Below are 12,719 nucleotides of genomic sequence, written 5' to 3' on the forward strand. Positions count from 1 at the left end.
CTACATAACTGTCACTAATGGATGGAAGTTAATGGTCCAGTCTGAGCTAAGGACGCAGCCTGGTGTCTCTAGATCAGTTATGCTTGATCAGTGTTTTTCAACCTTTTTTGAGCCAAAGCACACTTTCTTCTTTGGGAAATCCTGGAGACTCTGTAGCCTATATTACAGTAACAATGTGAAGTCATTCTAATCACAGTTTTATCAACAGGAATCAAATAAAAACAGAAAAAAATTATTTTACAGTCACATTTTTATTTTTACTCAGTCAGTGTGAAACCTGCACCTGAATGAAAGCAGCACTGATATCCTGACAGAAATAGAAGACAGAGAAACACAAAGCTCTAAAACTGCTCTCAGTCTCTCTCTGCTTTTACATTTTATAGCAGTCAGACTTAAAAAGCTAATCTCACACATATACGTTGTGGAAAATGGGAGCAATTTTGAAATTGCTTTATTTGCCAGAATGGCAGTAGCCAACCAAAAACTGTCCAAAGGCAGATCAGCAAAGCTTAGCTTTAAACCACAATTTGTCTCAGTTCAGCTAGTTCCTCCTGCGGCTGTAAAGTCACGTCCTTTCCAGCTGATACTGAGCTGTTTGGGTTCCTGACCCAGTCAAGGTTCTCAGTTGAGGTTGAAGAGAAATAAAATGACCTCCTCTGCTCAAGCGTATTCAAATGTTTAACCATTGCCTCGCACAATGCAGCAGTATAAACATTATCTTGCACTTTCCAGGTTGCCACTTTCCACATGCTGTTGCCAGAGGTACACCTTTGAACAGAATCCATTTATTTTATCTGTACTTGTAAGTGTGTTTTCATATCAATTCAGTTTTATTTGTTTTCATTTCGACCTGCATTCGTGTGTTCAGATCAGTCAAACGATGAAATATATCTGCCAGGTATGCCAGCTTTGCACACCACTTATCACTTAAAAGCAGTTTTTGGAAATCGAACTTATCATTTGTCATTTCTCTTCTGGACGTCCATATAAACCAGCATGGCTTTATGCTCCGCTCCCATTTCTTCACACAAGGATCCAAACATACATATTTTTATGTAAACTGTTTGAACTGTTGGACTGTGGGAGAAAGCTGGAGAACCCACGCGAACACGGGGAGAACATGCAAACTCTGTTTGCCTCCGGGAATCGAACCCAGGACCTCGCTGTAAGGCGACAGTGCTGCCCACCATGTCGCCTGGACACGTTTTCTCTGTAGCATGAAGCAACTGTGAAAACACACGTCTAGAAGATTTGATGCAACAAATGTTTTTCGATATTATTATTAGCATTTTTAAAAAAAGTGCCCTCGAACTCTATCTGTGACATCACGCACTCTAGCTCACGCAATACACCCTAATGGAAAAGCTGAGAAAAACAGATACACATGAAGCAGCTCAGCTGGTAGCGCGTCGACCTCGGAAGGCAAAAGGTATGCGGTTCGATCCCCCGCCTCGGCATCAGGTGTGTCCCTGAGCAAGACAGGCGCCAGCTCCCCGAGCGCAGCTCATGTGGCAGCTCACTGCTCCCCCAAGGGGGATGGGTCAAATGCAGAGAAAGAATTTCCCCATATTAAGGGTTAATTTATTTATTATATTTATTATTTATTAATTTGTGTTTTATCAATAGAGACATGATTAGAATCACCAGAGATTATAATGAGGGCACTCAGATGTTCAGTTCGTATCAGTATCGTCGTATTAATGAAGTTACAAGCCGTCGTTGGGTTAGCAGCCGGGGGAATATACACAGCAACTGCAATAGCATGTGAGAACTCATGGGGTAAATAATAAGGTCTAAGACCCACTGCCAACAGTTCAACGTCCGAGCTACAGATATGGTGCTTGACTGTTATGTGGCCAGAGTTGCACCACCTACTTTGCTCTTGCCGCTTGTCGATCACTCTCTGTCAGCCCGAACAGTCTGAAATCCCTCAAATGGAGTGTAGCCATGACTCTGAACAAATCATCAAGCTACACTCCCAATATTCACTATCACTCCGTACTAATGCATTTACAGTAGCTCGTCCACCTTCTTCACCAATGATCTCATGTTGAACATACACCAGTTGGACAAATCTGATGCAGCTGCTGTGTCCAACTTCACTTTCCTTCAACCCTGGTCTGATCTGAACTAATTTGGTTGGACTTGCCTCTTTCGCTGTCTGCCGCTACGGTGGCCGCGTGTCTTCCGTCACCGGCCTCCTGGGATTCATCTGTTTAGACTATGGGCACGTTGAGTGTGAAGGGTTGGACCATTCCTCACCACCACCCACCATGAAGGGTGTGATGAACTTTGTTCACAGCCTTTGTGGCAAAAGACTTGAACTCATGAACTTCTTTAGTTTGGTTTATTTGGTTTTGTTTTGTTTTGTTGTCTGTCTTGTGTTTAAGGTGTGAGTTGGTGCACGTTCTTTGTCGGTTTGTTGTTGCTGTTGCGTGGATGTTACATTTTGTTTGGTCTGATTATTCTGCTTTGTGGTCCTGTCCTGTGTCGAGGTTTGTTTGGTCCATGTTTGTTTTTGTCCTTGTGTTTGTTACGTGTTTAATCGTTTTCATTTATTCATTAGTTTCTCCTGCACCGCACTGGTTTTGAGTTCATTTACTAAGTTGCCAGTGTATTTGTTGTTTATCCTGCCTATCCTGTGCAGTGCCCTTAGTTGGTATTTTTCTTTAGTTTTCTCTACGAGTCGAGCACTTGGCTCCTCCCTCTGGTCTTTTTTATGGGCCTTAGTCGCCCTCCTCCCTTCTAGTGAGCGCGGCCTAGCTCCAGTTTGCTTTGGTGCAGCGTCCGGTCAAAAATCCACATGCTTATTGGTGGTCTGAAGCCTTTCTTTATATGGGTGGTAACCTCAAACCTACCGTAAGAGTTAGAATAAGAGGCAGAATAACACACGGTACAATACTTTAAACAAAACTTATAATTTAAATAATAATAATAATGCGCTTTACCTTGTTGCCACTTTGACCAGACCTGTAACTTATAATGTTAAAATTCTTCTCACTTTCTGTCAGTATTCCCTTTATACCTTTCTACGTTTTTTTCCTTTGTTTCTTCAGCTGTTCTCCATTCCAACTGTTTGTGATGCTTTCACAGACCCTCGTAAACAATAATTTTTATGGCACATTCGTTGACCCTCCAAAACACAGGGCGCCAGACCCAGTCTGTAACTAGAGAATAGACAGAATCTTAACATCTGGCAGGGAAGGCAAATGTCATATGTCAAGACAATTTGAGTGTAGCCAAGGCATCACATGTAGACTCCTGTGTAGCGGATTCAAATTATTAATAGTTTGATATTAATGCAGAAACATTAATATACCTCGAAGTTGGGGCACCAGGTTTGTTTTAAAGCTGAAACCACGCTTGTATCAATCAAGCTAATGCCAGATGTAAATTCAATGAGTTATCAGTTATGAACAACAATAACCACTTTCTTGTGATAAAACCAAATCAGTCTCTTATGCCGTGAATTCTTGTCGCGGTTCAGTGACCTCTGCTTAAATCTGAAGAACAATGCACACAAAACCAGATTCCTTTTAACGTTTTATTAATCTAACACTACTGGATATATGAATAACATAATATGGAAATACTCAAATAAACAGAACAGAAATGAGAGAACGATCAGAATGAGATGATGAACAGTGAATGAATCAATGAGTGAAAACCCAAAGAATGGTCAAGACCTGAGTGTGTGATGGCTTTGATCAAGCGAAAAGAGTATTTGTCTCTAACTAGTTCGAATCTAAGGATAACTAATGAATTTGGAATGTTCAATTTTAGCGCTTTGAGAAACACCAGAATTAGGATTAGAGATGTTCGTCTTGCCTTAGTTTGGAGCTGTAGCCGCTGTGCAGCGTCTCCCGTTACCGGTTAGTTGAGCAGGCGTGCCCTCTCTGGTCCAGGTGCCACGGCCTCTGTTCCAGGAATCATCGCCCACAGTGATGACGGCTCGGGTTCAGCGAAGTAACAGTCAGCCAGGCTGGACTTCCAAGGTGTTGCAAAGCGTCAGCGCTACTAAACTAGCCCAAAAAGCAAACGGGCTGGAATCTAATTTAATTGGTTCGATCAAAAATAGCGAGTCAATTAAGGACTGGTTGTGATAGTTTCAGTTTCGCGGAGTTTCTTGATGGCTTTCTAACGTTACAAAAATCGTTGTTCGTTCGTGTTTCTAAGTTTAACTTAGGTTTACAAAATTTAAGAACAAAGGAAAATTAAAGAAAAGTAATGCGACGCAAAAAGGAAAAAGTGAAAGAAGTTTGAAGATAGAGGGAAATCCGTTTTGCCTTGGGTGTCACTGGTTTAAATACCTCTGGGGCAGTGGTCACTGCAGGGCGGAGAAATGACTTTAACCAGTGGTGAAGAGTTCCACCTCTTCAGATCAGGAATCAAACTATTTGATTTGGATCGCTCCTAAATCTGGGATAACTAAGCTTTCCTCTTTTCATCAAGCTCAAAGTTCCATCACACCATAACACAATACACATGTAATGATCACTTTGACACTCAAATAAGCACATAAGTCAGAATGGTTAAACCCAATATTAAATGCATAGAACATTAAGGTCTTATACATGGTCCCTTAAAACGCTGTAACAAATGAAATGTTATTCATGATGACTGGTCTTGTCTTACTGTATGTAACAACCAGTAAACACTAAAACATACACGAATAATAAATGCAAGCAAAGTCAAATTATAAATGACCTAATCTGGACATTACTAATTAAACAATTGTAACACTTAAACATGTAATACAATAATGAGGATACCGAATTGTAGCTGGTGGAAATAGTCTATGTGTACAGTCGTAGCACTTCAAAGCGACCACCTTTTTTACCGCAGTACGTGCGCATCGCCAGCGCGCCACGGGTGCGTCCCCGACTAAGGATTTTTAATCCTGCGGCAAGCTGAAAAAAATTAGGGTGCTAGTCTCGTTTTAACCACCAGGTGGCGCAAAGATGTGAGGTCCGACTGTTCATTTCTATCTGTGTCCGCACATTAAGCACAAAAAACGATGTCATGGTATTGTATCATTAAATGTAGAGTAGTTCATTTTTAAATATTATAGATTATTATGCGTCTTTGCTCGCTAGTGCGCTAGTGTTTGTTGTCAATTGCTGAAGCTGCTGATGTTTTTACAGTTTCCAGGCCAGCCGAGAGACACAGTCCCTCCTCCAGCCAATCCAATAGAATAATATAAGTATAACAACATAAAATAGGAATCTATATTTATTCATCAATCTGTGCTAAAAATGTATTTTATATGTATATCTGTAATCGTCTTCTGGTTTGTTGATCATGAGGAAAAAATACAAAACAAACTGGATTCGTTTCGTCCTCTCTTTATATGTGCGACAAACGGAATTCAAGTGTTGTTGTTTTTTCGACACAAGGCACGGAGTTGGATTTTAAGCTGATTTTTCGTTTTGAGAAAAAAGCAGAGAACGAAAAAATAAGTCGTTCTCTCGTTATAGCAGCTTTTAAGGTTAATCAAAAGCTTAAAATTTAGTCCAACCGCAATGACCTATACTGTAGCTTGCTCTGACTCTGAATGAAAAGCACGAATGACAGATGATGTGTCCAGGTAGAGCTTAACCGGAAATGTATGTATGTGATAATGCAGGCAACGAGAGAATCGGGGAAGTGGCGTCACCGTCTGAAGCAGACAGTGATGTGACGTTCCAACGATGGTGCTGAAGGGGCCGCTTATTCATAGGCAGATGACTTGGATCAAGTTATCAATAGTGTTTGTTGTCAACTGCTGAAGTTGCTGCTGTCCTTATACAGTATGTCCTGTAATTTTTTTCTCTATGGCGCGTCAGGACTCAGCAGATCAACAACGCATTAATGCAGCAGCTTTTTGTTTTACATGTGCTTATTACGCACGATAAATGATAACGTTTTTTACTGAATGAAAACGAAAATAAGTCCTGCTCTGCAGCATAAACCACTTTAACCATTTTTAAGGTGCTCAATTAAACAGTTAAAGCACTAAGACATAGTCAATGTGCCCTTTAAACGGAAGCTGCATTATTATACTTTACCGTAATTACATTTACCACAATATCTGCAGAAAAACAAAGTTTTATTACACAGGCAACACAGTGGATTTGGAACTCGCTCCGCGCGAGTTACGGCGTCTGATGTTGATTCAGTTGCAAAGCAAACTTCAAACCCCACCCCCTACTACGTATTGGCACAGAGACAATAACATATTGTCCCCACTCTGTCAATAGGTGTAAAATACTTGAGCTCCGAGACAAAGAAAAACTCCAAGGGAGATCGGGCAGCGTGATCAGCTGCACCTACGTGGCTGTGAGACGCCAAAACCTTTCACTTGACTTTTTTAAACGCTCTTCTTATCGTATTTCACACAAGTCTGGCAGACTACCACTGCTAACGTGTAGAGGATATTATATAATGAAAATAAATAAATTGTAATAAACTCTCTCTGTGGTGCCAGAACGCCAGGACTCAGTAGATCTCCGACTCATTAATGCAGCAAGTTGTTTGTTCTGCATATATTGATTCTGCATGAGTAATAAGGACTGTTTTACACTTATTTAGCCGAAGACAAAACTCAAAAGAGAGACACCCATTAAGTTTTAACAAATGTGCAATAAAAAAATTAAACAGAAAACGCTTGAAAGCGTTTCCGTTTTATATTCCGTTTATTTCGTTATTACTCCTTTCACCTGTACCACATAAAGTCATTGCAGAGCTACAGCCGTGTTCCTACAAAGTTAACCAGCTGTTTATTTCGTTATTTCCTCTTTCATGTCCGTCTGGTGAATGAAAGTGGGCGTGGCCATCCACGTCCCAGGGCAGGGACACTGGGGGAAGGGGAAACACAAACTAGATGGGTGTACTGTCATTTTTTCAGATAATTTTTAGCATTTGCATGTTGTTGTAAATGAATAACGAAATTAACAAAATCTACGTTTGTGAAGAGTTCCGTGTTTACATAAAAGCGGGCAGAACAACTTCCGTCTATGACTCACTGCCGAAAGCGGCTGGTGAACCTCTTGGGAACATGGCTGTAGCTCTGTTAAATGATACAGGCAGCCTATCATGTATGCGAAAATATAAAAATGTTCAGTAATTACAACTTCTGCTCCCACCGGGATTCGAACCCGGGGTAAAAAATTGACACATCAAGGTTGTTAACAATAAACAAACAATTACACCACAGGGGCATTGTAATGTAAGTCTAAATGGGCCTATATAACATAAGTCTAAGACAGTGTCATAAAGGCCAGTGTGGGGGCTGATCGCCATCTATAGGCCAAATACACAACTCCAACGCGCTAAAAACCCGGTGATACCGCGCTGAAAATGCAAACAGATTGCCGTAAAGGCTGACACTTTTAAGTGCTACGACTGTATGTTGCACAGATTAAAATAAGTAAAGAAGGTGAGTATCTGTATTTCAACTTTGTGCCTACATACAAAGGAAAGCATGGTGATGAGGTGGAGTCCCTTTGTGACTTTAGGAATTTCCTGGCAAATCTGTAGATCAGGTATTAAACATCACACAGAAACCAATCTATTACCAAATGAAAACATTTTGTCCACAGAATACAGGGACATCTGTTTCATGGAAGTTGAAAGCTCTGGTGCGTCTGAACCAGAACTTGTGTGAAAATTAAGTCTCTCGTTGTCTTGATGAGCACATTCCACATTTTATGGCTGGTGGTCCCAGTTCTGGGAGAGACAGCTTCTTGGTGATAAATGTGACAGCCTGTCCTTTTGGAATGACAAGCGGAGGTGGAATCCTGAGGGATTTACAGGTAGATCAACAAAGTGGACTCAGGGTTCTTTGATATGGACCTTTGAGATGTTGGCGCTAAATGGTGCCTGTGGTGATAGAAGCCAGTCTCCTGTTGTGGAGAAAGGTTCAGGGTCCCTTATCTCTGGGGACGGAAAGGGACGTAGGGGCTCTTCAAAGGAGGGAGTTAAGTTCACATGTAGGTCAGGTTACCTCAGTCCAGATGTGGATTGCTACACCTGCTTTTCATTCTTTTACTCCAACTTCTGCTTTATGCAGTGATAAATATCTCAGACTCTGCACAGAAGAGGAAGTAGAGTAAGTCAAACGACTTTCATAAGCTGTTTGTGTGTGATCTATATTTCCACAGTATTGTGCAAAGGTTTTAGGCAGGTGTGAAAAAAGGCTCTTGCGAATGCTTTTTAAAGTGGAAGTGTTAAAGACAGACAGACAGACATATCTCGATCACATCAATAATTGGTATTTCTACTTTTTGCCTTCAACATAGCTGTAATTCTTCTAGGTACACACAGTTTTTGAAGGAATCTTGGGAGAACTAACCACAGATGATCCTGATGATCATTAGCACCTGTTTGGTATAATAGTTTGAGCATACACCTGGCTATAATACAAAAAAAATCTCTGAAGCTGAAGTAGTAACACCAAATATTGCTTGATTTAAATTTGTATTTTGTTCATGGTTTGCCATGGGCTCAAAAACTAGAACTGGTCCTTCTGGCTTCCTCTGTACCTGCCCCAGCAACGGTCAGACTGAGATGGGGCGGAGCCCGCCTCTGTCTCATACAACTAACCACGAATATCAGACTGTGCTGAAGAACTCACTGTCTGCTAAATAATCTACTGCGGGACCTTTAGCCATTGAATATTAGTGCTGTGAGCGTATACGAGGAAAACAATGGCGGACGGAGCCGTTTCGCTCCAGCAGGCTGGCTCCGCCCCCCCCTCAGCCCAACCAATGCTGGAGCAGGTACCGAGGACACCAGGAAGCACTAGTTGTAGTCTGTGAGCTCATAGGAAATAATCCACCAGTCTGTGTTGGAAGAGGAATGAATGATGAATGATGATTTTCTTCAAGGTCAGGACACCACAAAAGGGTTTTCCAGCTTTTATTTGATCACATTCATTAACAGAGGAAATGATCTGTTTGTGAATGAACTGGAAGGACCAGCGCGATAATGACTCCTGTTAAAGCCACTCCACAGCTTCATGCTTCTTTCTCACAGATCCACTGTTGAATAACATCACAGCGCACATCGTTCCACAGAGTAATGTGAGCTATGATCTTTGCACAGTCCTCATCACCAGTCGGCCCAGTATTATCAGGCTGGTTCGTCCACCAGAACCTATCAGGTGTAAGAACAGAGCATGAACTGGAGCAGAGTGAAGTCCAGACTACGACCATCTGGTCTGATTCACGTCTCAGTCTTACTGAGCTGAGGTGGAGGTCAGTGGAGTTCCATCGATCCAGGTCCAGTTCCCCTCCTGGTCCCTGTCACTCAAACCAATCCAAGCATCCTGGTTGGTGAATCCAGAGAGGAACATCTGATGAAAGCAAAACAACATGAAGGAACAGGAAGTTTGGAGTAAAATGTGGGACAGTGACAGCTTCTGTCCTGTACGTTGTGCTGCACCTGCTCTTTACTGGAGTCGATCACCACCAGATGTGCGTCTCTGCTTCTGCAGTCGTCTCTGCCGTCTGTCCAAGGTCCAAACTGACTGGAGAGGAGGTAACAGGAACAGCCGAACATCTTCCATCCAGCAGGACATGTTTTACCTGTAGCAGAAAGCAACTACAGTAGCATCAGTTCAAACACACGTCCAGATGTGATATGATAGATGTGATGCAACAAATGGTTTTAGATCTTATCAAGTTATTATTATTATTATTATTATTATTATTATACACTCACTCTGCTTGAGCAGCATCTGCATTTCAGTGATGTTGGTCTTCAGCTGGTTTCTTTCCTCCATTAAATCAGTGACGTTGGCTTTGATGGTGGAGAGTTGTGCAGCAGCATCGTGGTCTGAGACAGAAATAATGAGCCCATGCCCATGCATGGCAGATGTTTAGGCCAAATGTTGTCTACAGGTCAGTAAAAGTGGGTCAAGGCTCCTAAAAGCCGGTGACCACAGCACTGACTCACAGTGGACACCGAGGCAGATGAGCCCAGCGAGCAGCAGAACACTCAGCAGAACCAGACCCAGGACCACGGCTCCATGACGTGATCTCTCTGAGCTCCTGGGCCCTGAAGAGCAAACATTCAACAGTAATGACCCACAACAGACGTGTTCTCACCTCAGTGCTGCAGCTCCTCCGTCTGACCAAAGATTCTCACCTGGTTCCATTCCTAAAGGTCTTGTCTTAACAGACGGTTCGTTTACAACGTTCGCATATATGTCCTCCATGATATGATATCACTATTTGAGGAAGCTGAGTTTCTGAGGAAATGACGAGTCAAATGAATTAGCAGTTATAAAAGGAATGAAAGCTTTAAGTCTGGTCACAAGTAGAAAGACATTAACTCTCCACCAGAACAGTTAAACAAGATGCTTGTTGAAGGGATACCAGCGATTGTCTCTAAAATGATGAAATTGGACATTTATTTACATTTCTTTGGAATAAAAAGTTCAAATGATAGAATATTAATCCTAAAAAAGAGGGGGTGTAAGTGGATATATTTACTCCAGTTGGACAAAGCTGCTGTCTCCTGCCTTGCCTCTGACCCAGCCTCTTGACCACCGACTGCCTGAAAAGATGGCGAAATCGAAGTCTCATGAATCACTGAGCAACTATGACACAGTTGGGCTGTAATCGACACATTGCTCGACACCATCACGACACAGTCAGAACAGCGACATCTGCTGGTTGTGTGTGAGAAGTGCATCAGAGCAGACTGACCATCAAACCCTCGCTGATACGTGGTTGTTCAGGATCACGGTCCATGTTTTATTGTCAAATAAAACTTATTTAATTAAAGGTGTGTAATTGTGTTTCTCTGTGGATAGTTATATATAAGAAGCCTTGATGTGGCAAATATGTTTGATAGTCCGATGTTATTAAAACTGTATTTGGTTCTACTGCAACTCTGTTTATTCCTACATTGAGGAGACATGTTTGTCATTTAGTTAAATCAAAGACCTTTATTTCATTTTATTTTTTCACAGAACATGACTTTAATCACATTCTCACCACCTCTCCAGCTTTGGAGAAGAGTGATGTCTGACTAATAAAGATATCATACTGAAATTGCGACTAAATGTAGAAAATGTAGTTTAGTCTTAAATTACATTTTGAACTTGTCATAAATACATTGCAGATATCTGTAATGTGAAACCTGTCTATCTTATAGATCATCTATCATCTTATAGATCATCTCCGGACCGCTTGCCACGTTTATAAAGCTCTAAAGTATTAAAACAACTGTCCGTTCAAACTGCGCATAAGCCGCTCGGCAGTCACGTGACGTATCAACGCCGCTCGCTCATTGGTCACGTGATTCGGAACGCTCTCGAGATTCTGCTTGACGACACTTCTGCTTCAAAGAGTGGGAGTCTGGAGTTGGACATCTCTCCTGCCCGATCCTTGCCTGTACTGTAACTGCCTCCACTGTGTATCGACCCTTGCTTTTCTGACCACGAGAACGATTCAACCCTTTCATCCACCAAGCTTGTTTCCGCTGTGCACGTGGGTCCGTCACCTGGAGCGCCGTGACACATTCTAAGCATGTTTGGTGTAATGTATGAAGTATAACGTGAATAAATATTAATAAAATGTTATTATTACTAACAATATCTTAATACTAACTTGTGCATTTAACCATTTTCTATATTGAAGTAGAAGAAAGCTTGATGATTGCTTAAATCTATGATAAAAACACATTTTCAACCAGGACACTGAGCCTGACACTTCAGTGATTGTTTAAAATGTTCTGAAGCGCTGAACTACACTGCTCAAAAAAGGTAACACTCAAATAACACAATGTAACTCCACGTCGGTCATACTTCTGTGAAATCAAACTGCCCATTCAGGAAGCAACACTGACTGACCATCAACTTCACATGCTGTTGACAAAAGCAATTACAGTAGCAAAACACCCCCAGTAACGAGGTGGTTCTGCAGGTGGTGGTCACGGACCACTCCTCAGTGGAAGCATGAGACGGGGTCTCCGACCCACACAAGTGGCTCATCTAGGATGGGACGTCAACGCGAGCTGGGTAAAAGGCTAGCTGTGTGTCAGCGTAGCGTCCGGAGCATGGAGGCGCATGGGTAACTGCCCCTGTGGCCTGTGTTGATCTTATAGCAAAGTTGCTGTATATCAGCTGATGGGTCTCAGTGATGGTCATAGGTGGTATTGTTTGGGCTGCAGTCACATCTTCTAGCAGACTTTCAGAAGGTGCTTCACTTATTCTTCGAACCGGTCTTGGGGGTTCCACATCTATTTTAGCCATGATCTTCATTTTTAGGTCAGCTGCTCTCGCGTTATGCTGTGTTATTATTGGGGATTGGAACCCATAATAAAATATTAAAGAAACAAGTAGAAACAAAAGCATACAAGAGTTTAAGTAAAAACAAAAATCACTTACAAAGACCTCCAGTGGTGTTTTTGGTGTTTTTTCTTAAAAACTACACCATCACCTCCTCAAACTCCCATAACCTGCTAGAGCTTTACTCTCCTGTTTTTTTCTTGCAGCAAAGTCATCTCCAACATCATCATATGACAACTGATTTGAGACCACGTGGTTTATGCTTATAATGGTAAGTCCACTGAGATGTTCTTACATCATAGTGGATCATAGTAGCAAGTTTTAATCAGTTTGAGCTGAGAGAAGTTTCTTTGAGCAGCAGCCACTGTCACAGGAAGTGTGAGATTCTCAAAGCAACCCACATGTTGGGGTAAATTCATGCCAGCTCCTTTATGCTGCTGCA

General features: G+C 41.9%; 1 protein-coding gene across 1 annotated transcript; it reads right to left on the reverse strand.

The window, feature by feature from the left end:
* Window positions 1-8,884: 8,884 nt before the first annotated feature.
* Window positions 8,885-10,935, reverse strand: LOC114847670 (C-type lectin domain family 4 member M-like). Its single transcript, XM_029137639.3, has 7 exons — window positions 10,476-10,935; window positions 10,129-10,231; window positions 9,937-10,038; window positions 9,703-9,816; window positions 9,424-9,566; window positions 9,222-9,334; window positions 8,885-9,135 (listed from the first exon to the last, which is right to left on the reverse strand). The coding sequence occupies exons 2-7, from the start codon at window positions 10,196-10,198 to the stop codon at window positions 8,997-8,999; spliced, it is 681 nt and encodes a 226-aa protein (XP_028993472.1). The 5' UTR covers window positions 10,199-10,231; window positions 10,476-10,935; the 3' UTR covers window positions 8,885-8,996.
* Between the last annotated feature and the right edge of the window lie 1,784 nt (window positions 10,936-12,719).

Source organism: Betta splendens, chromosome 21, assembly GCF_900634795.4.
Source record: "Betta splendens chromosome 21, fBetSpl5.4, whole genome shotgun sequence".
Lineage (NCBI taxonomy): Eukaryota > Metazoa > Chordata > Actinopteri > Anabantiformes > Osphronemidae > Betta > Betta splendens.

Bases quoted from the DNA above. Each gene is read 5' to 3' on its own strand.
- LOC114847670 (XM_029137639.3), bottom strand. From the start codon at position 10,198: ATGGAGGACATATATGCGAACGTTGTAAACGAACCGTCTGTTAAGACA. The intron at 9,567-9,702 runs GTGAGTGTATAA...TTTCTGCTACAG, and splicing joins GCAGATGCTGCTCAAGCAGA to GTAAAACATGTCCTGCTGGA. The intron at 9,335-9,423 runs GTGCAGCACAAC...TGCTTTCATCAG, and splicing joins TCGACTCCAGTAAAGAGCAG to ATGTTCCTCTCTGGATTCAC.